Source organism: Panthera pardus, unplaced genomic scaffold, assembly GCF_024362965.1.
Source record: "Panthera pardus isolate Hobbes unplaced genomic scaffold, ASM2436296v1 HiC_scaffold_8, whole genome shotgun sequence".
Lineage (NCBI taxonomy): Eukaryota > Metazoa > Chordata > Mammalia > Carnivora > Felidae > Panthera > Panthera pardus.
The window spans coordinates 110512507-110538936 of NW_026527013.1; the positions used below are offsets into that span (position 1 = coordinate 110512507).

At 36.2% G+C, this 26430-nt stretch overlaps 1 protein-coding gene across 9 annotated transcripts in view; it reads left to right on the forward strand.

The window, feature by feature from the left end:
* The window catches only part of HDAC9 (histone deacetylase 9), a 929650-nt gene that overhangs the window by 167910 nt on the left and 735310 nt on the right, over window positions 1-26430 (forward strand). For 2 of the 9 annotated variants that reach the window (XR_008420659.1, XM_053898417.1), the window contains exon 1: window positions 23609-23804. The exons of 1 other annotated variant lie outside the window; for it this stretch is intronic. Coding sequence is in view for 7 of the 8 variants with exons in the window: in XM_053898417.1 (XP_053754392.1) it covers window positions 23753-23804 (52 nt within the window). In the remaining variant the exon portion in view is untranslated. Of the gene's footprint in view, window positions 1-23608; window positions 23805-26430 lie in introns of those variants that run through there. 6 more of the 9 variants (XM_053898418.1, XM_053898423.1, XM_053898419.1 and 3 more) reach the window with 5 other exon arrangements.

Sequence of the window (26430 nt, forward strand, 5' to 3'; positions counted from 1 at the left end):
GAGAAAGCTGTTTATATAAGTGGATTTAGAAATTTAGCTATATATTCTTTAAAAATATTGACTGCATCTAAATGGTGTTAGGCCACAACTTTTTCATTTACTTTTTGTTATATACTTTAGTGCCATTAAGGAAAAACTAGTTACTATAGGGGTATTTAAACATTGTGCCCAGGAGTGTCTGTGTATGTCCATCATGATGTATTGTTAAGTTTAGAGCACATCTGTTTAAGAGGTGGTGCTTACTGAAGAACAGCAAAGACTTTAAAAAAAAAACACAAATTATTTTAGGAGGGAGGGAGCATGCAATTGGGAGAGAGTAGCAAAGGGAGAGAGAGAGAGAGAGAGAGAGAGAGAGAGAGAGAGAGAGAGAGAGAGAGAGAGAGAGAGAGAAAGAAAGTCTTAAGCAGGCTCCACACTCAGCAATGAGCCCAGCACGGGGCTGGATTGTACTATCCTGGGATCATGATGTGAACAGTAATCTAGAGTCAGACGCTCAGCCGACTGAGCTACCCAGGCATCTCAGTGAGGGCTTTTATTATAAATGGTGAATTTGATTTAATTTCAGTCTATGTTAGGTGGTGGGAAAAATAGATCCTGAGAACATTCAAAGAAAACTTGTCCTTTTCTTCAGATTAAGGAGGAGTCAATACTAGGTATTTCAGGTGCATGGATACAATTTCACTTATAATAGTATCCATGAATGTTGACGGGAGACCAAAACAAAAAATCATATATGCACAAAATTGTTGCTAGAAGCAGTATCTTATAAGCTATCCGTTCATGCTATTTTCCTTTTTTTTTTTTAATGTTTATTTATTTTTGAGAGAGAGAATGAGTATGAGGGGGAGGGCCAGGGACAGAGGCAGATGCAGAATCTGAAGCAGGCTGTAACTCAGAGCTGTCAGCACAGAGTCCAACACGAAGCTCCATCTCATAGACTGTGAGATCATGACCTGAGCTGAAGTCAGACTGACTTCATGACCTGAGCTCAACTGATTGAGCCACCTAGGTGCCCTGTTCATGGTATTTTCTTTCATAAAATTTTACGTTTGGAAATCAGACATTGATTAAAAAAAAAATCCAACTACCCAGGAATAATATTTTATCAGTTCACCAATAGTTGTTTTCTGAACTATTGTAGTGTGGCTAGTCAACATGCAGGGATGCGAGTTGGGTCAGAAAGAGAATCAGGGTGCCTGGGTGGCTCAGTTGGTTAAGCATCTGACTTTGGCTCAGGTCACGATCTCGTGGTCCGTTGGGTTGAGCCCCTCATCGGGCTCTATGCTGACAGCTCAGAGCCTGGATCCTGCTTAGGATTCTGTATCTTCCCTCTCTCTCTGCCCTTCCCCTGAATGTGCTCTGTTTCTCTCACTCTCAAAAATAAATAAACATTAAAAAAGTATTTAAAAAGGAAAGAAAGAGAATCTATGCACATTCCTTTAGTCTGGGGTTTGTTTCCCCCATGGTATTCAATATATTCCTGTAAAGGGCTTTTCTATCATGTTTCCTCAACTGGAAATATTTTCTGCTTCTTTTTTTAATTTTTATGTAGCTTTGTATGTGGTAGATGATACATATTAGGTGGATACATAAATACTGTGAAAATGTCAACCGAAACCCATGAAACCATTCTTATAGTCTATTTCCAATGTTACTATTTCTTTTCATAGTACTTGGTAGAATGCTGAACACAACTAATCTTTTGTTTTTAATTTTTTTAATGTTTATTTCTGAGAGAGAGAGAGAGAGAAGAGTGCATGAGCATGGGAGGGGCAGAGAGAGGAAACAGAATCGGAAGCAGGCTCCAGGCTCTGAGCTGTCAGTTATAGAGTCTGACACGGGGCTCCAACTCACAAACTTTGAGACCAGTACCTGGGCTGAAGTCCGATGCTCAACCAACTGAGCTACCCAGGTGCCCACGTGCTAATTTTAATTGATGTTGATACTTCTCACAGCTATTGGAACAATTTAAAATGTACATTTTTGATCAATTAATATTTTCATGAGAACTCAGATATTTAATAGAGCTAATAAAAACACTAAACCTATTAGAATATTCGGAAATCAAGGAGAACAGTAGAAAAGCTTTTATAAGATACTTCCAAAATATTGATTGTTGTATACTTTATGAAAACTTTTCAGTATCCATGTTCATTGACAAACATCTGATTGATACATGAATTGCTTGAGCCATAAAATACTTTCTCTCATGATGCCCTATTTGTCATGTGCTCATGGTATTCAGCACGTGGAATTTTCTTCACAAAAGTTGGTTGAATAGCTTGAATTTTATATCTCTCTTTACTGATGTTTAAGTTACACAAATTGCATTTCCAGTTAAGTTGAAGAATTTTCAAATGTCGGAGAGGTTCCCAGAACCAAAGTTTTAAAAACACTTTTATTGCTGAAAATCTTTTCTTAGTCTCAAGCTCCACAGTTTTCAAATGTGGTTGATTTTAATTAAAGTTTAAAGAGAAAAAGAAACCATTGGAAAGATATTGGAACTAAATAATTCACTTCTGGTGAATAGGGAGTTTGCAGTTTGAGTTAATGGTATTCATTACGCTGATTAAAAGCAGTGAGCCATTTTGCCCTTGTTTATTTTCCAAACCAGTGTTTTCAGTAATGGGGGTGGTTGGTATTTGATGTTTTATCTGATGAGGTATTTGCTGATGGGCTGCTTTGACTTCTCTACTTAAATTGATAACCACTTGAAAGGAACTTATCAGACAAAAGGACAACTTCTTTTCTAGAGCTGGACCATTTATTCCAAGTTTAGACAGTGAAAAAACAATTGAGTAGCTTTTGTTGCCACCAGCTGTGCTGTGGTTATTTGAACAAATGGAAGATTAAAGGAAATGTACAATCTCATTATATACAGCATTACACAAAATCAGGATTCTTTTGCCTAATAAATATTGCATTTGTAGTTGAAGAACGTATAATTACTTGGATTTCAATTGCTATGATGAGTTTGCTACTCTTTGAAGGCTCATGTGGGTCTATCAAAATTGAATCTTCTAGAATTTCAGAGAAGGTACTGCTGCCGGGTTTGTAGCAACTTTATGATTGTCTTGCAGATGTATGTATGTATCTATACATAGTATATATAATATATACATACTGTACTATATACATGTACATATTCTATAAAACATGTATAGTATGTTTATAGTAATTACATATACCCATACTACATACACACATACGTATACGTATATTCCAAAATAAATAGCTTGAAAAATAAAATGAACCCTCCAAACACTGAAAAATTACATCTTTCTTCAAGGATTTCCAGTGATTAATATCATTTGGCTACTCAAGGGCTTTGGAAAAAATGAGAAGTGGGTGTTTAAATGTTTTAAGAGGTAATTTTCCAAGCAATTGAGCAGGTAGTTAAAAATACCTTGTTTTCATTTTCTTGCCTGAGACAATCCTAAACTCGAACAGTCTGAAAGAGAGTAGAAGAAGCCACATTAAACAGAGTCTGAAGTCTATGCCCCAGATTTAAAATCCTGCCAGGCTTTGGGGTTTGTTGATCAGTATCTGGAGTCACTGTATTTGAAATACGAGTATGGAAACTGGGATGGACTCCTTCTAGTTGGGCCGTTCTGTTGACCTAAATATGTAGCTTCATGGAGATTTTTGGTGTGCCTAATCATTCTTATAACTTATTAAATGTTATCATTGAGGAGAGATGAACTCTTGAGTGTGATGGAGTTGGAGACTGCACAAGAGGACTAGACCAGGGTTTCTGAACCTTGGCACTTTTCTTATTGAACTTTTGGGCTCCATAATTGTTGTGGTGGCTAGTTGTGTACACTGGAGGGTGTTTACCAACACCTCTGGCCTCTACAGGCCAGTAACGCTATCCTCCCACACTGTAACCACCAGAAATGTCTCCAAGCATTGCCAGATGTCCTCTGCAAGGCAGAATTGTCCCAGTTGGAAATAACTATGATAGACAATGAGCTCCTGGCAAGTGTTTTTCACTCCTCTCTGTATCCTCTGTGCTTATGAAAGGGCCTGGAATAGAATTGGTCTTCAGTAAATGTTTGCACACGTTTTTTAAGACAGGTGACTTAGAGAAGAAAGGTGGTTTATTTTTCTGTCACTTTTTCTGCCATTAAGTTCCCACGTTGTTAGTATAACAGGCATAAAGTAAAAAGACAATGCTTTTTATTTATAAAGAACAAATAAAGTCAGAAACATATCTGAATGCCTACTAATGATAGAAAACAGCCAAGTTTAATATGGTGCATTTTTCCTGTGGAATATTACACAGTCATAAAATAAGTCTTTTAAATGATATTGTTTTTGTAAAAAGTAGGTAATAAACCTAAATAATGATTTATTTTGAATACATACATATATATTTGTCTTGAATATAAATATACATATATGTGTGTATGTATATATATATATATATATACATATATATATATACATACATATATACACACAACATGTATACATAAATGCATTATTTTTAGGCAAAAAGAACAAGAAGGGAAATGCTAAAATATAAGTCATGGTTGCTTCTGGAATTATGATTAGATTTTATGTTTACCTTCTGAATCATGACTGAAAAATGCCTTCTTTTCCTTTGGTCTTTGGAAAAGCCAAATAAAATAGAAAATAGCTAAATCTGCATGGATTTTATATCATGATTCAAACTGGCATTTTGTTCCATTTTTAATGAAATGACAAAAATAAATTATAAGCTTTACTATTTTTGAATTTAAGTTAGCCAAATTTTCTGGTAATTACATTATTTGATTTTTGTTGTGATATTGTTATTTGGCAAGAACTAATGTAGTATTAACATTGATTTGGTATACTAAACATACTATGGAAAGAATATTTAGTATATTTAATAATTATGTGGAAATTCTTCAAATGTTCAACAAATAATTTCTACAAAGTTTGTCTGAATTACAAATATCCCTATGTAATACTGATCATCTCTCACCATTATTGTTTGTCAATATCTTATGGTAAAATTTTCTTGTAGAAATTATAATTAGGGAAGGAAATGTAGATGCTGAAGGTGTACAGTGTATGATTTTAAAAGAATTGTACATTAAAAACATAATTGTATATTTTGAGTTACTAGTTTTGCATATGTGACTGTATACCTGCATGGTATACTCTGTAGATATGTATATATATTTTTTTAATTTTTAAGCTTTATTTATTTTTGAGAGAGAGAGAGAGAGAGAGAGAGAGAATGAATGTGAGTGGGGGAGAAACAGAGGGAGACAACACACAGAATCCGAAGCAGGCTCCAGGCTCTGAGCTGTCAGCACAGAGCCTGACACGGGGCTTGAATCCACGAACCGTGAGATCATGATCTGAGCCAAAGTCAAACACTTAACCGACTGAGCCACCCAGGCACTCCGTAGATGTGTATATTGAAGTGAAATTGTATATGAACTATTTGTGAATTAATCCCAGCTATTCTGTCTAAGTACATTTTAGGTACATACATATTGTCTTAGAGAAGATCCACAGCTTAGAACATTAGGAGTTCCCATTTCTGACCCATGGGGGAGGGGAAGGAAAAAAAAAAAAGAGGTTAGAGTGAGAGAGAGCCAAAGCATAAGAGACTGTTAAAAACTGAGAACAAACTGAGGGTTGATGGGGGGTGGGAGGGAGGGGAGAGTGGGTGATGGGTATTGAAGAGGGCACCTTTTGGGATGAGCACTGGGTGTTGTATGGAAACCAATTTGACAATAAATTTCATATATTAAAAAAAAAAAAAAAAGGAGTTCCCATTTCTGCCTCCTTGTCTTCATATTGAACCAGAAAGTCCAAGTATTTCAGGCTGTCATGTGTTTGAGTAAGAAAACAAAGAACAAATATTTGGCATTGGTTTCCCCCTTTGTTTCCTGGATCCTTGAAATGCTGTGATCTTACATGTTGTGCACCCCATGGCTTTTGTCCAGCCTGAACACCTGTTTTGTCTCTAATTCCTAAGTTTTCTTCAAGTATTAGTTTTAACAGCACTTCCTCAAGATGGGCAGTCCATGATGTCTTCTCTCTCGGGTCCTCAACTGTACGCATACCACTCTGTATTTCCCTTGTCACAACATTTTAATACAGACTGGGGAGTTCTTATTTAATATCTGTCTTCTCCAGGAGCCCATAAGCTTCTGTGAGGGTGGAAGTCAGGCACATTCCATTTACTATCTATTAAAGTGCCCAGGGGGCGCCTGGGTGGCTCAGTCAGTTAAGCGTCAGCCTTCAGCTCAGATCATGGTCTCACAGTCCATGAGTTTGAGCCCTGTGTCAGGCTCTGTGCTGACAGCTCAGAGCCTGGAGCCTGCTTTGGATTCTGTGTCTCCCTCTCTTTCTGCCCCTCCCCTGCTCATGCTCTGTCTCTCTCTGTCTCAGAAATAAATAAAAACATTAAAAAAAATTTTTTAAATAAAGTGCCCAGCATATGGACTGAATTTAATAAATATTTGATAAATGATTGTGTGGCTGAATGAAGGAGAAAAATCTTAATTCTAAACTTTGTGGGAGGAAAGAGTAAGATGCATGAGAAACAGTTCTCAGATAATGTAGAGTATATATATATGTATATAGATATAGATATAGATATAGATATAGATATAGATATATAGATATGTTTAAAATATTAAATACATATGCAGTATATTTAAAAAATTAAACATTAAGGGTGTGTAATAATAAAAATCCTTCAGAGTCAGTAAGATGTAGGGATAACTTTTTTACGATAAATAATTCTAGATCCTTTTTATGAATCATTTTTTCAATTGTTTTAAAATTTTTCTTCCTTGGTTTTAGCTTCCTCTGAAATGTTGCCTTCTACAAAATTTTCTGCCCTTCCCTAGTTTTTCTTTTTGAAATTGATTTCTAATATTTTGGTTAATTCTGGCTTTAATTTTTCTCCTATTTTAATCTTACCTTAGTTAAAATGAAAACAAAATAATCCCAATAATGTGTTTCTGGTTTACCATCATTATAGAATTTTATTTCTCATGTAAATGTCACAACATTTTGTCATTCATTTATTCATAATCAAAATGCATATAAGGAGCCCTAAATGTATAATGAGCTCTGGATACAAAGATCAAGAAGATATATTTCCATAGTTAGAAAATACAACTCACAATATCTATAACATTTGCCACACACAAAAAAGGAACCTAGGAATAAATCTAATAAAAGACACAAAATACCATCATGTAAAAAGATGATCTTTAATGAAAGTTATTTGAAAATAATTCAAGTAAATAGAGAAAGATACCATTCTCATGAATTGAAATATTCAGTATTATTAAGTTGTTAATTCTCAAACTGAGCTATGGATTCAATGAAATTCTAATCAAGTACCCAACAGAATTTTTTATGGAATTCAACAAGCTAACTGTCAAATTTACGTGAAAGGAAAGGAAAGGCAATCTTGAATAAAAAGAACAAAGTGGGAAGAATGGCATTATAACATACCTAGACTTCTTATAAAACCATAATATTGTACATTATGTCAAATGGATTAGGCGGAATCACCCGGAAAGCACCAATTTATACATGGAAACAAGATATATGACAGAGATGGCCTTGCTGATCATCAAATAAATGAGTTATTCAATAAATGGCACTGGGACAAAAAATTGAATATGTATCCCTACTTCGTAAAAGCATAAAAGCAATTTCAGATGAATTTTAAGGATTTAAATTTGAAATGCAAATTGGATATTATGATATAGCGGGTGGAAGAATTTTCTGAGCAAAATACAAAAAAGCACTAATTCGAAGGAAGGGATCAATAATTATGAAAATAATTATTATTAAATTTAAAATTTATAAGATAAAAGAAAAAAGAAACAAGTCAAAGACTGGGAAAAGGTATGTGTGACATAAATATGACCAAGTATTAGCATTCAGGATATCAAAAAAAAAAAAATAATAAAGAAAGAAAAGAAAAGAAAATAACCCAGGAAAAACAGGACAAATAAGAGTAGTCAATTTTGATCAAATGAAATCGAAATGGCCACTAAACAGCTAAAATCAAGATCAGGGATATGCAAATTAAAGCTACTAGGTTATACAATTCCATACACCCATCAGCCATAAGTTTGACAAAATAATAAAGTTCAACAACACCAACTGGTGGTGAGGATATGGAGCAGTAGGAAATTTCACCATACTGGGAAGTTTAAATTAGTACCACTTAAGAGAGCAATATATTCATACATATGTAGGCAAGTTGTGCATCTCGTAAGGGCCCAGTCAGCAATTCCACTGGGAGGTGTAATCCCATGGGGATAGATACTCACATGTACACAAAGTGACATGTACAGAAATGTTTATTTCAGCATTATTCACAAACCAAATATCCATCAATAGGAAAATAGATAAATAATTTGAGATATTTTCATGCAGTGGAATAGTATGTGGCTTTGATAGTAAAAAGCTAGGCATATATAATCATATATGAAATCTCAAAAATATGTTTACGCTGCTATATATTGTTTAGGGTTACTCACTTGAAATGAAATCAAAGGCATGCTTAGGAGCAACAAATACTAAATTCTTCATGAAACTTGGAATGACATTAATGATAGGCCAGGTATGGGTATTGAATGGCTAGCTTGTAGCATAAGGCAAAGGTGAGCTCACCCAAGAGCAGGTGTGGACCTTGGCACAGTATTTCCTTTAACAGTACTGTTCAAATTCTTATACGGAACCTTAACAAAATACAAAATCCTCTCAAGTTCTACAAATACTCTTTTGAATTTCTTGGGTAATGCATTCAGCACGTATCAAGCTTCTTGATGTTATTTTAACATGTCTTTCTGTAATTGTTTTTTAAGTGTGGTGCTTGAGTTTTCAAGAATGTTCTGAATTGTGATTGATCATTGTACATGCATTTTGAATAGGGACATCTGTCTCTGCAGCATATTTTGTCTCCTGACATGCCATTTCTCAGCTTGACAGAGCACCTCTATAGGGCATAGGTTTTAATAAGAAAGAATATGTGATTTTTTTTCTTCCATAGAAAGTGGGTGGTGTTACATTTTATAAAGAAATAATGAATAGTTGGAATGACAGCTTATCCAATTTACTTTTTTCGGGAGCCAAATATAAAACTAGAAATAATGCTTATTCATTTTAGCCTTTATAATATTCACTTCAAAAATTTTTAATAGAATATTTACTAAGTTTGCTCATAGTCATAGCAGGCAGTGACAAAAGTGGCTTCCTGGTCCATTTCTCCTAATTTTTTCTTTTTGTATCCTTATTATTTTTCTTTTATACCCTAAATATCTTCTTGCATTCTATTACATGAGCAAACTTATATTTTAAAACATGTCGGAACATTGTAACTTTTAAAAACATGTTATGGTTTTTATTACTAATTTTAAATCCATTTTGATACCATCATTTAAGTCATTCAGTAATCATAGCACAATTTAAAAAAAAAAGAGGCAAAAGAGAAGAATGAGTTTTCTGTGGACTCTGCCCTTGAGGAGGTCCCGGTTTAGTGAGAGAACTCGATAAAAACACCTTCATAGTAAGAAGATGTGAGCACTCAGGCAGAAGTAGGGATGGTGGCCTGTGACACTGAAGAAGCAGTGACAATCTCTGCTTGAGTGGGGGGTCACTGAGCAAGCTGACAGACAAGACACCTGATCTAAGTCTAAACAAGTGCCTTTGCCAGCAAAAAAAGAGGGGAGAAGGGCAGGCAGGTGGAACAGCAAGCCCAAGTGGATGGAAGAGGGAAAGGTATTGGCCAGTTGAATGGAAAATGAGAACTTCCTTGTACATGAAGAGCAGGTCTATGGGAGAAGTGACAGATAAATCTAGAGAGGTGCAGTTTTCATTTACAAAAGTGTTTATAGTCCTTTGCTTCCATTTTGATAGTTTCTGCCTGACCCTTAATATTTTGCCTTGCACTACTCCCTCCCCAAGCATTTCCTAGTCATTGGAGAAGACTGACTTTTCATTTTTTGTCCTACCTCGTTTTCTCATGTCCTAACAACTTCTTCCAGCTGTCTTGGTTGATTTCCAAATATGGGAATTAACGTCATTTACTATGTTCAAAAGAGTTTATTAAAAGGTCCTACCTTTGAATCAACTACATGGCTAGCCAATTTATCCTAACTAAAGGAAATGTTCATAGTTTAACAAGTCACCAGTATAAATCTAATTGATTAATTTTCTCTTTGGTTAATATAACTGTTCTAGAGGGTGAGTATTAAAGAAATTTTTATGACATGTACCTTTATGGAATTAGTTTACTCTTAGTCTTTTTGCCAGTCGATGTCACTGCACACGCTTCACCTTCCACTTGCAACATCCTATACTCAGGAAGGAACACCACCTTGAACTTTTATTTTGTAGAAATATCTTCTCCTTTGAAGTGTTTTAATTAGGACTTAACTAGCTATTTCCCATTTCTGGATGTTTTGGTAAAATTTAAAAAAAATATTTTGGTAAAATGATCTGTTAAATGGGTATTCTGTCTTAAACCTTGTCAAAAGATTAGCTTCGTGTCCAGAATGTTTGCCCTAAAGAGCTTAAAGGTAACTGTTGTTTGTTCACATGTAGCAACGATTTTTTAAAAAACTTTGAATGGGCTGCTTTATTAAAATAATGGAAGAACTCAGTAGAGGAAGAACTCCCAGGGAAGAGGTTAAATAATATAAATAGCTCTGCTGAGAGTGCAACACAGTTCTCTATTGTGCTGTTGCCACAGCAGCACCAATAATTCAAAACAAGGAAATGGAGCCTCATGTTTAATATAATACAGACTTTTCCCTAGAACTTCTGTGGTCTAGGGTTTTTCAGGGATTGGCATGTTTATCTACATACATCTAAATTTAGATATGCCTTTTATGTGTAACATGGTAAAAGAGAAGTTCTTAAAATGCTATAAGATGCAGTTATTTCTTAAATATTTTTGTTTATTTGTTTTTAAATCAACTTTAAAACATCAGGAATTCTGCTGAAATAAATGCCTTAGGACATTGTGAATACATGCATATGGAGAGAGACAGAACCTTTTATGCGTTTCATATTCAGTTTTAAAAGGTCACTTTGAAAGGTATGAGGAGGTGTTTGGTAACTCCAGAAGGAAAAAAGATTCTTTCCTGTTGAACATTTTAACCCCATGACAGGAGCTACCTCTGCTATAGAAATGTGTATTATTTTATTCTGAGAGTCCCAATCTGGAAATTCAAAAACATGGATGTGGAAGTTTGGAAGTTTTAAAGTAAACTTTATGTCATTTTAGAAATAAATTTAAGGCATCAAACTCCAGTCTCAGATATGTATAAAATTTAATTCACCGTAAAATAAAGCACACCTAAACCTCCACCAAAAATGTTCCAATACACAATAAAAACATATTTACAAAAAATGTTGGAGTGTAGCAAACTACATTTTATTAGACATAATTGACACAACATAGTCCAGATAGAGACCTCCTTTAGAATGCAATTTTTGTTGTCCCTGTGTTAGCTACTTTGTCTCACTACCTGCCTACCTGGATTTCATACCACAATTTTACACTTATTATTACTAAAAAGTAGTGTTTAGGCAATTTTGACTGTTATGGGAGATGAATAAATGAAATGATTAGGGGAATTTTTCTGTTCTGATGTTTTCTACCTAATGACTTCATGATGAGGACGATGCAAAAAAATTGGTCAAATGTATATCCAGTATGTATGTGCGTTTGCATTTTACCCACTTAATAAGGACAGATGTTGCCTAGAAACTACTTTTCTCAAAGGCTTAATTCACATACTATGTGTAAATTGGCCAAATATTATTTTTCACATGAAAATTTTATTAAGGAATTATGATTCCATTTTACTTATCTATTCTGTCTAGTGTTGAAAGGGGAATTCTCAGAGGTTTAAGAAAATAATTGTGTGTTAGCCTTAAAAATGATGGAAAAGTAGAAAAGGAAATAAAAGGGAAATGAAAGTGTATTTATCCATTCAGCAAATACTTGTTAAGGAGTATTTGGGTGTGTTTCTAGGCACTGGAGATAAAGTATTAAAAAAGACAGGATGGCCTCATGCAATTTACTTATAATAAATATTTAAAGAGGGATCTGATAATAATATAGCCTATTGAGATTTTCCAGTGTTGTTATGACTCCTTCCATTCATTCACTCATTCAGGCAATATTTGCCTCATGAGCACATCACAATTTTTATTATGTACCCTATCTCCCTTTCTTCATCCAATATTATTTTTTTCCAGGTTCTCAAAAGGAATAAAAGTTTAAAAATGAAATGGACTTCACTGTTATTGGAAAATAAAGTCAAGATTATCCACTCTAGGATAATCCTTTGTTCTATTTTTCTATTTCCATCCCAACCTGGAAACTTTACTTTTAGGAAAGTGTGCCTGAGGAAGACCAAGTGTGAGGTTCGAGAGCAGAACTTCGAATCTGAAACAGAGCCAGCAATGATCAATGTATTCTGGAGGATAAAAAACTTTCTATATGATGGCTATGTTTTACGTGGTACTATTGAGCATCATAATTATTCATTGACTTCTATTCAAAGCTTTTTCTCAAGAGGAGGGAAATGTTTCATAAGCTTTGTGGCCATTCTTCCTGTTCATACTCAGTATGCTTTGTGGAACATGTTTTTATAAGTACTCTATTTAGAGAGGGAAAAAGGCCAACAAAGGCTTCCAGGACTTCCAGTCTTGAAATGATGAAAATTGAGGACCTGGTGAAGGATTTCAGGAAACCACTTACTTAATTGACTCTCTTTTCAAGTAAAATGTATTTCAAAGGATAATGGCCCAAGAGTTGACTCCAAAGCTTCAGTGTAGATCAGAAATTCTTCAGGTTCAACTATATAGCTAGCTAACGCTCAATTACCTTAGCTTCTATTGAACCATATTCTAAATACCTTCTTTTGTAACCATCACCTTGTGCAGAAGTCTATATTTTTAGCCTTTAAGCAGAGCTCAAGCACTGTATTTAGACATCTGACTTGAAGACAAAAATTGCTCAGTGAGCAGAACAAATGTTCAGAAAATAACATTTCAAGGTTAGAGTTAGTGTCCTGAATAAAATTCCTTTTCTTCTTTTCCTCCCTATTGAATATAACATAAATAATGTACCCTGACTGGCTTTCAAGATTAAAAAAATCAGAGAATAGCAGTGAACTTGAAGAAGGAAGAGGGAGTAATTAAAAATTGAAGGGGCTTCTGTTGAACTATTGTTTGCCTGAAACTAAGTATACATTTTATTCCTGATTCAGTAGGGTTATGGATCTTAAAAGGATTTAAAAAACTGTATAGTAAACTTGTGGAAAAAGGGCCTAAATGGGCCTTTAGCCACCTTAAAAAATATGGAAAGAATATACATACAGTTACACAGTCATTATAATATCCTCAGAGTGGAGAGGAGAAAACTATATAAATATTGTTTATGATTACTTATAGAAATTGTAGTTATCAGTTATTAACCATTTAAAATGTGCTGGTCATTGTGTGAAGGCCCTTCATATAATTGATCTTATTTAATATGTACAGCAATTCTATGAAATAGACATTATTAGCCCCATTTTGTAAATGAGAAAATAAAGGCCAGAACATTTAATAACATTTCTAAGACTATCTAGTTAGTGAGTGGTAGTACAGTAGGCAAACTTTTTAGGAAAATCCCAGAATGGTCCCTGAGAATCCCTAGTATTGAGAAATAAAAACATTTTAATTCTTAGGGGAATAGATGAGAGTGAAACAACAAGATTATTATTGTTAAACAAAACATTGCAAGGTCTCAAGACCTTTTCCAGAAAGGGAAGTCACATATTTGCACTGAGTGAAAGTGATTATCAGTTAGTGGAAACTACTTTAGAAGAATGCAGCTCATTTGGACTGTGTGTGACTTGGTGAGGTACTTATCCCTTCGGGAGACAAAAGAATGTTGTAATGGCATTTCACAATGGGCACATAACTGAATGGGTCTGGGTACTCCTTCCTCTTTGCTGCCTCGTGCAGGGTATGATCTTCACTTAGTACAACCCAGTCTCTACATGAACAGCTGGAACCCAGGACTGTTTTAGTGATCGAAGTTTCTCACCCTTGGAACTGGGGCCTGAAAGAAATGTTGGAAATTCTGGGTGATTTTTAGGCACTGTTCAGAGAGAAAGAAAGGATACATGGAACTCTGACCCTTTTCTGATCCTCCATTTCTAATACTCAAAGCACACTTTAACCCAGCAGAGGGAGGCATTCCATAGTAGGGCATAGTAATAATGTAAGGAGAGGGAGAGAGAGTCAATCATAGGTGAGTAAAAGATTTATTTTTAAACTTGGTGGAATACCAAGTCATGTCGCAGAAAATAGAACAGCAGGCTATTATTTGTTGAACTGATTATCATTCCTCTTTGCAGAATGAGTTGTCAGTACACGTGGCCCAAATGGTATCTTAATTAATTCATTTAAAATCCCAAAGGTTAGCATTGCATTTTGATGCCCAAGAATGTTGTGTTGTTCTCAAACAGAGATTCTTAAGTACTAAAATTTAATTCCATTTAGTTACTGAGTCATTGACTCTTTCAGAACTCTGGAAGTTATCACCATTATCTATAGGTGAGAACATTCTGCCTGGGGAAATTCAGTGATTTGCTCAAAGGGAAATAGTAGTAAATGACAGAGTCAACCATCTAATATTTTTCATTTTATGAAAGTATTAAAAACAGACAATTGAATACTCACCTTCAGTTTCTGTGTTTGTGGAGTATTCCACCCATCCCCCTACCTTTGGCAAAATGGGAGGTAGAAAAAACATTCCTGTGGGAGTCAGACACATCTCTGTTCAAGCCTTGCCTCATGTCACCAACTATACTACTTGGCCAATTTAACCAGCCTTCATTTTCCTAATTCCTACTATGCTGTTTTGTATGTAAATAGAAATCTGGGAGGTTACCACATCAACAATGGCTATTTTTTTGTAGTGTAGCGTAATGAGATAGTTTTTACTTCTCCCTCATAAATTTTTTTCTGTTACTTGATTTGAGGAACATATATTACTTGTAACTGAAATTTTCCCTTTGAAGTAAAAAATGTGACTTTTATTTAGTATTTACAAATAATATATAAGATGCCAATTTAAACCCCCTCCCCGCCCTCCCCCCCCCCCCCAATTAAACATTGGACATAGGATGGCTACACAAAACAGGAGACTGGTACCATGTCTATGTCCTGTGTCCTGATTTGGGGCTCAGAAAACATGACCTCAATTATTAATTCAACTGTGTGTTTCCCCCTCCTCCCCCAATTTTCTGTTAGTTGTTTCATCTTCCATAATAGTAACTCCAGAGGAAAAAAGTATGTTTTATTCTTATTAATAATCTAATTTATTTCATAATCTTCTAAGACTTTATTCTTTAAGTTGCCCAGGTGCACTACCTGGATTCCAAAGAAACACCTCTTTTTATATGCTAGACAGTGGTTTCGTAGCCAGAATTATCTGTAGTCAGTTCTGGTTCTCCATTTATGAAATATGAGACCTTCGTCAATTTACCTAGTCTTTGAGAAAATTAATCCCCTCATCTGTAAAATAGATGGAAGAAAACTTAACTCTCAACATTGTTGAGATAATTAAATAAGTTACAATTTTCAAGTGTTTGGTATTATGGAAACTAGATGAAAATGAATTTCTTTCTCCTTGGCTTGATTTAAATCCAACACTCACTGTTACTATTGTCCCAGGTAAAAATTTGCTTATTTATTTTGCAATTAATTGGGTGTGGATTTTAGCAGGTTTTTTTTTAATGTTTACTTATTTTTGAGAGAGAGAGTGAGAGAGACAGATTGTGAGTGGGGAGGGGCAGAGAGAGAGGGAGACACAGAATCTGAAGCAGGCTCCAGGCTCTGAGCTGTCAGCACAGAGTCCAACACAGGGCTCAAACTCAGGGACTGCAAGATCATGACTGCAGCCAAAGTCAGACGTTTAACCAACTGAGCCACCAGGCGGCCCAGCAGTTTGTTTTTAAGAGTAACTAAATCTTATGGAGTAACTAAGATGACCAGCTGACACATTAACATAACATAACACATCAACTTAAGGTTGATTTCACCCTAAATTGTCTGAGTTTCTAGGCAAGCTTCACTTTATCAAGGAGTAAAATGAGAAGTCTACAAAGCCAAAGTAACAATAAAATGTGCTTTTGAAGACTAAAGACCAAGTAGAGGGTGCTGTGATAATGAAGAAGATTCTGACATCCATGAAGAGTGCTTCACAACTTTTTGATGTCTTCAGATTTATGAAGTATTTTTTTCCTGATGCTCAAGGTAGAAAACTTGGTCAAAAAGAAAAGGTAAAAAGAAGAATATAAAATTTATCTATAATTGTGCCATCCAGAGATAATTATTCTTCACATCCTGGGCTTTTGGTCTTTTTCTATTGAATATGCAGATACATTTTATTTGTGACATGTAAGGTTATGAATGGAGCATGTTTGTGTTCCAAGATATGGATAATAATACATACACATTTTGTAACTTTTTTACCTAATGTTGTATTATAAACATTTTTTAGTGTCATTACATATTTTAATATCATGATTTGTAGAAGTTGTGTTATACTTTTTCATATAATTATACCATAATTTCTTTTATTATCCCCTTTATGTTGGGCAGATAGATGATTTGCAGGTGTTTAACAACTTTTTAAAATAACAGTGTAATGGAAGTTCATTTACACGAATCATCATTTTACATCTTTTTTTTTTTTTTTCCTTTAGAAATGATGCCTGGAAAAAGAGTCGCTCTCAAAGAGCATGAACTTTTAAAAAGATTCTTGATACACTGTGACAATTATTTCTCCAGGAATGGTGTACCAATTTACACTCCTATTAGTAGTATATCAGAGTGCTTTTCACATCATGAGCTTGTCATCATCTTCTATTAGCCTCAATTGATTAGCCTCAGTTGATAGCCTCAAATGTTAATCTTTCATAATTTACACTTATTTGATAACTAGTGTATTTGAATACTATGTGTTACACACACACACGCACACACACACACACACATACACACACATACACACATGAATGATATTCCTTTCCTTTCAACAAGTATTAGAGGTGTTGTATTCAATGGCAATTTTAAAAGTTTTATTTGAATATATGGCAATACGCAGGATCTTGCCTAAAAATAATCACCTTAGCAGCAAATTTAATCCAGATGCCTAAAGCATTTTAAAGAAACTATATTTGGGATGCTTTTCTCAGAAAGACATGCTGCATGATACTGTGCTTATGAGATTTTCATATCGCATTTTATGCTGGGCAATTGGTAAGTTTGTTGCATTCACCCTAGGTTCCCCAACAATGTCGAACTAGCAACTTTCAGACCTGCAAACATCTGCTTTTGTCATCAAAATTGAAAGACATAACTGAAAGGAAAGTTTTAGTTCACAGACTGTATAATCTTCTGATTCTGCAGAATGGAAATGAACAAACTTGAAAACGTATTTAGGGACTGACGCTCTAGTCAGCATATAGCTGAAGCCTGGAGAAAGGGTGAATTCCTTTCAAAGTAAGCAGTGGCATGACTGTACTCTCTAACAGGAAAAAGTAACATCTCTAGAAATGGTAACATCATTTCCACACCAATTTCTGTGGTTCTAAAGTTCCTTTCTATACAGTCTGGTAGTACATTTTTATTAATTCCCAAAAAATCAGTAGTGATTGCAGAATTTTTAGGGTGTATACCTGGGCATTTTAAATCGTCTTATTATGTATGATTTTTTAAGATCTTAGCTTATTTTTCTAGGATGTCATGTTTGGTCCCTAGGAGGATCAGCTCTGAAACGTTTCTAATTAAATATTTCTAATTTGGGAGAAAATAAGCTTTTATAGGAGTAAAATGTGGTCCAAGTCTTCAGCAGATAGAAGGATAAAACTGGCTTGCAAAAAAGAGAGGTTTTATGAAGTATTTCTTAAGCCTTAGAGGAGATTAATAAAGTAATTTATTGAACTCAAAAATGACCCAGCTTCTGTTGATGTTGTAAATAGGAAAAAGGTAATTAAATTATTAAGACACTTTCATTTTAAAGATTAACTTTCTTCTTGTTATTATTAAGTTCATAGAAAAACTTACTTTTTCACCTTTTTAAAGGACTAGATCTTTTTTAATCGACAGTTACTTGAGTATTTCTTTGTCATGCACTCAGTCTTCCATTCTGCCTGTGTGGGCTCTGGCTGGCTAATAAAGGAGATAAAGTAATGACCCATTATCTGGAACCCAATGTAGTGAATCCTAGTATTTGGGCACAGCCTTCTTCTGGTTTGCAGAATGCTTGATTTTTACATCTGGTCTTTAGCCAGTGCTTGACATGGAGCAGAATTTGGTATTTGAGACGAATTTTATTTGTTTGTACATTTTAACCGTGGTCCTTTCTGTATTCAAAGAGCGTTTTATAGCTACTGTCCTCTCTCTAATGTTTTAAAACTAAATAAACTAAATATAGTTTTAAAACTAGGCTTATTTCTTATTGTAAAACCTATGTGCCCATCTTAGAAAGATTAGAAAATGCTGAAAAGGAAAAAGAAATATCTATCAGTAGAGAATTCCTGTGAACATGTTGGCAGATACTCCAGGGTTGATCGTATATAATTTATATATAATTGTTTTTACAAAATGAGATCAGAGTGCTGGGTCACCTGCTTTTTACACTAAATATCATATTTTGGCATTGCATATTTTATAAATGTTATTACAGCTGCTTTTTGTAATTGACCAAATAGTTCATGTTAGAGATCATGTTAGCCTACAGAAAAATTGTCTTTGATCCCAAGAGCGTTTGCCAATCTTTTGAAAAGTGACATTTTGCATAAAAATCTAGATGTCTCCTTCCTTTCCCTTGGAAGACAGAAGGTTCTGCACTGCTCATAATCTGTAGGTTACAGTGGGTAGGAGCCCATGGTGGCTGCTAATGGTGGCTCACGTGAGCCGAGGCCTGTGTCCTTCATTTCACATAACCCTCCCCTGGTTTCCTTCACTTCTCGATGTTCCTGCCTGACTTCCGAAGCAGCTCAATTTGCCAAGGGTCGTGGATTGTCTTGGGTGGTGGCTCTTCATGAGGCTGTGCTGACCTCCAAGGCAAGGATTGGAAAATTGTGAGAATGTTTTCTGGATGCCACAATGTTCAGGTGGTGCTTCTGGTATTTAGTGGGCCAGTCTCATGGTCATGAGGGGTCTTATAATGTGAGGAACACTGCTACAATTGGAAAAATTTTTCTTGCGCCATGCATTTCAAATATTTCTTTGGATAGTCATATGCGTGAAACGCCTGTCTATAATTATTTGAGCCTAACAACAAAGTCTGCTACATATATGAAACTGTTTTCTTCAATTTTATTATACACAGAATTTTCTAGGACTACAACTATCGTGTAATTTCAAATTTTATTGTTAGAAGCTATGTGAAAAATTGTTCACCATTTGGAGAACCATGTCACTGGCAACAATGTGGCTCATGGGATTTTAACCAACACGCACAGCTCTATCAGTATGCATCTGTAGCTCTCTGGTTCAGTATTGAAAAAAGGAGAAGTTCATGCTCCTGTAAAATGTTTTATGAATAAGGAACAATTCTCAGCTTCTGTAAGAGAATATTAATCATTTTTTTACATTTTCTTTAGGTCTACAGTCTGTAATTTTCCTTAGCATGTTATCTGGACTTCACTTAGTGTTATTTTCCTTTTACTTTATTATGTGATGATAAGTCTGGTTTATTATTTCTTATTTTAATACTAGATTTTATTCTCCCGTCTACTCAACTGTCCAGTGTTTCACTTTCCTACTTTTCTTGTAAAGATTGGGTTCTTCTTACATCTCTTCAATCTGGATTTGCTCATTGGGAGGTAGGACAAGTTTTGGAGGACTCCTGAAGTGTGTATATACTCATGCATGGGAGCACTTGATTGATTTTTTTAAGTTTATTTATTTTGGTGGGGGGAGGGACAGAGAGTGTGACTGAGGGAGGAGGAGACAGAAGAGGGAGAGACAATCCCAAGCAGGCTGTGTGCTGTCAGTACAGAGCCTGACATGGGCTCAGTCTCACAAACTACGTGATCATGATCTGAACTGAGATCAAGAGTCGGAACCTTAACCATCTGAGCCACCCAGGTGCCCCAGCACTTCATTGAGTTTGCAAAAATATACGTATACAGGTTGGATTCAGAATCTCTGAGTTTCATTTTAGGTCAGTAAAAGAGCCTTGCAAAATACTTGTTTTAAAAGAGGGGCTTTGTGATCCATAAGCTTAATGTTCTAGGTGGGCATCAAGGATGTATCTAAGTCCTGAAGAGGCTGACAGTCTTCTAGAAAGACATTCCATAGAAATAATTTATGGCTAGACTGAGAGAATGATGAAATATGCTGTAGGACTTCAGAGAGGGTGCAAGTTGGTATGTTTGAATGGAGGAGGAAGGCTTCTGGAAGAGGCCAAGGAGGTGGCCCTGAATGTAGAAGCCTGGGGAGGCTGCAAAAAATTTTAGAGAAAGAGTGTGAGTCTTTTTCATTTTCCTTCCCTTCTTTTTGCTCTAGAACTCTGTGTGTTTTTCTCTTCCTTCTGTGAAGATACAGAAGCCACCGATGTTGGTGGGAGGGCCATGGGTGTGAAATGTTGATTTTAGGTATTTGCTCCTCCTCTTAAACTCACACAGTTAGGCAGACATGACCTTGAGGACTTAGAAATGTGCACCTTTTGCTCTTCAAGGCAGATTGGAGCTGGGATCTCAGAACAAGATATGGCTGGTATTTCACCTCAGTACAGTATACTTTCTTAGTTCTAACTAGAAAACAAACTTATGGAGGTGGAAAATAAATTCACTAGTTTCACCAAATTTTTCCTTTCCTCATTTGATTGCGTGAGTAGTGAGAACACTAAGAAAGGAAAAGTGACAGTAATGAATTGCTAGCTTCCTTAGCGTGCCTTAGTTTACCAAAGCTAATTCTTTTTGCAAATGCCATCACCATATGCAATTATATAAAAACTGCCAGAATTTCTCTGAAGGGACTGAAGTTTTCAATTTCTCAGCCAATCAGAGGCAGGAGTTACTGTAATGATTTGATTTTCAGATATTTTTTTTTCCCACTGCCCTAATGATATGGTGGGAAATACACTTCAAAGTGAGTATTCCATATTTAATTCAAATGCCATACATTTAAATAACTTAGAAAATCCTGTGATAGAGGTTTCTGGGGAGCCAGTGTTTTATATATTGCTATTTTTGGAGTTGGATTGTCACGTCAGAATTACTTTACCTCATTAAAATCTGTCTTTAGGTTGTGTATTTTCTTTTCATTTACTGCAGATACTTACAACCATAAGACAGTTCATGATTTCTTTAAAGGACGCTTAGTTTTCCCTCATTCAGAGGCATATGCCTTACTTGGCCCTATGTTTTAATTGATAAACTCTGGAGGAAGAGACTTGTCCTAGCCAGGGCCCCAAGTTGTGGAAGTGTATATATCCGGTAAACTGGCTCCATTCCAGGGCAGAGAATTTATCAGCAGTGAAACACCAGCTACTTCCCACACATCCTCTGATTGCATTAAAATCACTCCCCTGCACACCCGACTGAGAGTATGCTTAGAGTATGGAGCTGACAGACATTCTCTCTCCTCCTCCTCCTCGTTTTGTAAAATCGCTGGTTTCTGTAGTCTGTTGGGCTTCTTATTAATAGTAATAAAACGTTCATTCATTAAGTGTCTCATGCCTATGAACTAGATACTGACTGTCACTCTCTTTCCCCTCAAGTTAGGTTGTTTTTATAAAGGCGTGCTGTACCAGAGAAGTGAGCTGGAAAACTGATCTCGGGTCTGTAGCATCAGGTACTATTTAACCAGTGGGAGGGACTGATAAAATTAGCAAGTTGACTAACCACTTCCCTTCCTTGTGGCTCTTTAATATTATAACGGATACAGAAAAGTTCAGAAGCACTGGGCTAGTTTTCGAAACCACAGCACATTTTGGCAAAGAGGGAATGTACAACAGAACGGGTAAGTTTCTCTCTTTTCACCTTTTAAGAGAACTGTGAAAAGGCTGTAGGGGTGGAAGTTTTTAGTTTGATTATGCAAATAGTCTTTAGTAGTTTGTAGGCTGTGGAAAGACAAACCTGCTATGGGGAAGGAAGGAAAAGGTTTTCCTATCAGCAGCAGTAGCTCCAGGAACAGCAGATGTTAGAGTGAGCCAAAGGTTCAACTCCGAGAATATCTTCGCTGTCCCAGATAGATGAGAGTAAAATACTCCTGGGGAAGGATTCTTGTATTAGTAAAATTTTTGATAAATAAGTTCCTGCACTCTTATTTCTTGCAATCAATCCAGTAGCGACATTGTCCAAAGAAATATTGAGTTACTGAACCCAGGTGCCTGGATCCTAAAATGGGTTAAGATCTTCAGTTATCTTGTTTGTGGTTTAAATTTTTATTGCTTTTAACTTTTTATTATGGAGAATCTCAAATACAAACACAAGTAGAGTGCACTGTGCACAGATTCCCTGTGCCTTATCACAAAGCTTCAAGAGTTCAGGACTCAGGGTCCACTTTGTTTCATCCACACCTCTGTGATGGGGTTCCCACTTCAGTGCTAGTAGAATTACAATATTTTAAGTGTGTGTATTCTGAATATTAAATGAAAGAGGACTAGAATCTGTTCAAAGCTCCTGCCAGTTCAGTAACATAAGTTTTAGAGAAATATCCTTACAGAAAATTGAATTATGAATCAGAGAAAGCAAGACCAACTTTCCAGTTGTTTGGCCAATGGGAGTGGGGCATAGAGGAGAGGAGTAAAGATTAAGGACTTGGAGCTAGACTGGGTCAAATTGTGGTTCCATGCAATCCAGTGTTTTGTTTAGGAAGTTTCCCACTCTTTGTCTTTTAAAAAGTGTTTATTTATTTCTGAGAGAGAGAGTGTGTGAGTGGGAGAGGAGTAGAGAAAGAGGGGGACAGAGAATCCGAAGTGGGCCCCACACGGACAGCAGAGAGCCCGATGTGGGGTGTGAATGCACGAACCACAAGATTACACCTTGAGCCCAAGTCAGACACTCAACCAACCGAGCCACCCAAGTGCACCAAGGAAGTTTCCCGATCTTTCTATGCCTTGGTTTCTCACCTGAAAAATGAAGAAGAATGACAGTATTGATGTTTTTGAAGATAGGAGACAATGAGACTGTCCGTACATGTGAAGACTTGGCCAAGTGCTGAGAATACAGAGAGCTCACTCTGTATTAGCTCCCCAACTGTTTGCTGAAATGATTAGAGTCATAGGAGGGATGAGCTCTGTTCACACAGAAAGCCAAACATGTGTCTGGGCATACTTGGTTGATTTCTGACCGTTGCTTTCTTTTGATTATTTGATGATGTAAGGCCAGGGAAAGTGTCCATGGAGATGTCTTACTTGTTCCTGGGCTCCTGAAAACTCCCTGCTCTTGCTCTTCCCCATCAGCTCCGAATTAATTCTCTCTGAAGAGTGTCAGAGCATGTCTTGTCCATACGCTAGCTTTGAGGATGAGGGACTAGAAATTTGCTTCAGCTGACAGAACAAGGAGACGTCAGTCTGGGGAGAGAGGCACGAGCCCCTCTCATCCCGGAGAGGGGGTGTGTTGTCAGTGGATTTAGGCAATGCTGCAGGGCCTGAGAAGCTGCCTCAGATCTGAACAATTGTCCTTTCTCTCAGAGACAGGACCCCTAGGCTTGCTGTGGTTTTCCAGGGCTTCAAGCTGCCTAGATGCTTTCTTCATTCATTAGTAAAGGAGGATGGTGGGATTCTGAAGATGGCAGTAAGTGGGGAAGTGAGGACTGTCCCTACTCTTTCTCTCTGTTATTAACAAAAACACTAATGACTGCTATTTACTGAGCATTTACCATGTGCCTGGTACTGCGCTGGGTGGTTTTCTCATTTAATACTCCTAATATACCCATGCGACACTTAGTGTTACTATCTTCATTTTATAGCTAAGGAAACCGAGGCACAGACAGATGAAGCAACTTACCTTTGATTACCCAGCTAATAAGAGACAGCTAGGATTCTGTTCCAGGTCTGTCTTAGAGCATTTGTCCCTAAGAAATCAGTTTATTCATATATATGCAGTCAAAATGCATCCATGATTTTGCTCTTAGCCTTTCCAAGGTGAAAGTCATCAGTGTTCCTTTAAAGCAAAGCGAATGGAAAAGCTTTTGTCTAGCAATAGATTTCCCACAGTGAATTTTCATAATGCCTAATTATAAGCTGGAAATTTGTCAGAAATCTTGACAAATAAAGAGGCTCTGGTGGAGGTGGAGTTACCACTGTAAGGAAGTAAATATTGAACTGAGAGGGGGACAAAAAAGAAATGCTGTTTTAGTAAATTAACCATGCCTCAGTGGCGGATTTAGTTTTTAAGGCTATTCGTCTCTCTTGAGTTTTTGTAAACGAGGGGTGAAATTCATCTGTGTCAACTTTCAAGAACATGCAGCACCGTTGTAAAACAAATGATAAACACTGGTGCACTGCAGAAATAAAAATTGGCTGAATCTTCTGGGAGGTGCTGAAGAGAACTGGGTCATGCACAGTCAGACATTTTAGAGACCTGGAATTGACTTTCAGTGCCTTTTCTTTCAGATTACTGGTACGACTGTAAAAATAAAAACCAGTGTGTGAATGAAGGAAGAGTTTCATTTCACAACTTTGGAGAATTTTTTTCCCCTCCAGTGGAGTAATGGTGTTTTAAAAAATTTTCCTTCACTGAGAGGGGCACTGTCTGAAATTTCCAGCTGAAAATGAAAACATCAGATAGAAAATAATTGACTTCTCTTATCAGGCAATCAGGTGCATTCAGCAATCTCTCATCTTTATTTTTCCTTTATTGGCTACAGAACTTTTGTCATCTTGATAGGATCAGCCAAGCTTTACTTATAAAAACATTGGAAGAGATTTAAAATTGGACTTTTTTTTTTTTTTTTTCTTTTTTGCAGAGAAAGTAGGGGATAAATGGAGTTGAGACTGCTGGTGGGGGAGGGAGTAAAGTCAGAAAGATCGTGGTTACAAAGTATCCTTGGATTCTTTCATTTTTGCAAAAGCGAAGATGCTATTTAGTGCTGTGACTGCAAACCATTGTTTGCAGAACTGTTCCATCACGAGTGTTTTCTTTTCTCTAATGTCTTTATCTCGGAAGAACGCGTCATTCGTTACTTGGATTCAGAGTTGGACATTTCCATGTCTGTCTATGGCTAGAAACAGATTCAAAAGTGCCATTTTGCTGGTCCTAGTCACCTGCTTTATGCACTTAATGTAATTTTTGATGGCTTTGGTCACAGCCATTGGAAGACTGAATAGTAATAACCTCATGCTTCCAGGTCCACTTGTTCCTGTCCTAATCTTCAGCATTTGTCCCTACTGTTTTGGGGATTAAATATTTTATTAAAAGTCTTGGATAAATAAAGCCTTGTTTTTCCCAGAGATGAATTCTCTTGTTTATTTTATTATTTTTTATTATTTATTTTTTTATTATTTTATATTATTATTTTTATTTTTTTCTTCCTGTTCTTTTGACCCTTTCATCACAAATTTTAAGTATCACCTGCCCTTGAGATTTAGAGATCAATAATTGCAGCTTCTGTCTCCGAAATCTTACAGACTAGTGGGTAAACAATATTGTATGAAGTGAAGGAAGCTGTAATTCGTAAAGCATATCCTGTCTTCGTTAGACTATCTACATTGGGAAAGGTCTTGTGTGTGTTAGTCAGAGACCAGGCTTGGAGATGAGAGAGCTATGGATCCAGTTCTGTTACTCTGTGATGTGAAAGTATCTTACTAACCTTCCTAAGCCTTGATGTATTTACCTGTAAAATGATACGGAGCTCATAGCAGCTTTGTATGAATTATATGCTACGATACATGTTAAATGTTTACATACCAGGCCATATATGGTTTGATGGATCAGAGAGCTCTCTCTCTAAAGATGCTCATTTTAAGATGAGCCTGAGTGGCACAGAAAGATCTTTCTAAGTCACAGGGACCTGCTTGTGCCAAGTGGTAAGGAGTTTGGCTTCTCTGAGAGAGTAAAGACCACCGTGGATAAAACATGTACAAAGGGGAAAGTTGCTTGGAGATGTAAGCAAAGGAGTTCAGATGGTGCAGAGCCTACTAGGTCATGGCAGGGAATTGCATATTGCTGTAAGTGCAATCAGAAGTGATTGCAAGTTTACACTGGAAGTTGCATGATCTGAATAGTATTTTTAAATTATTGAGTGGAGAATAGGTTCTTAAGCAAGAGTAGACATATGGAAACAGGTTAGAAAACTCTTTGAGTAGCCTAGTCCAGAAATCATTGTAGCCTTCAGTAAGTAGTACCAGTGGGGATGAGGACAGTGGACAGAACTGACAGATCCAGTATAATAAATAGGATTTGATAACTAATTAGATGG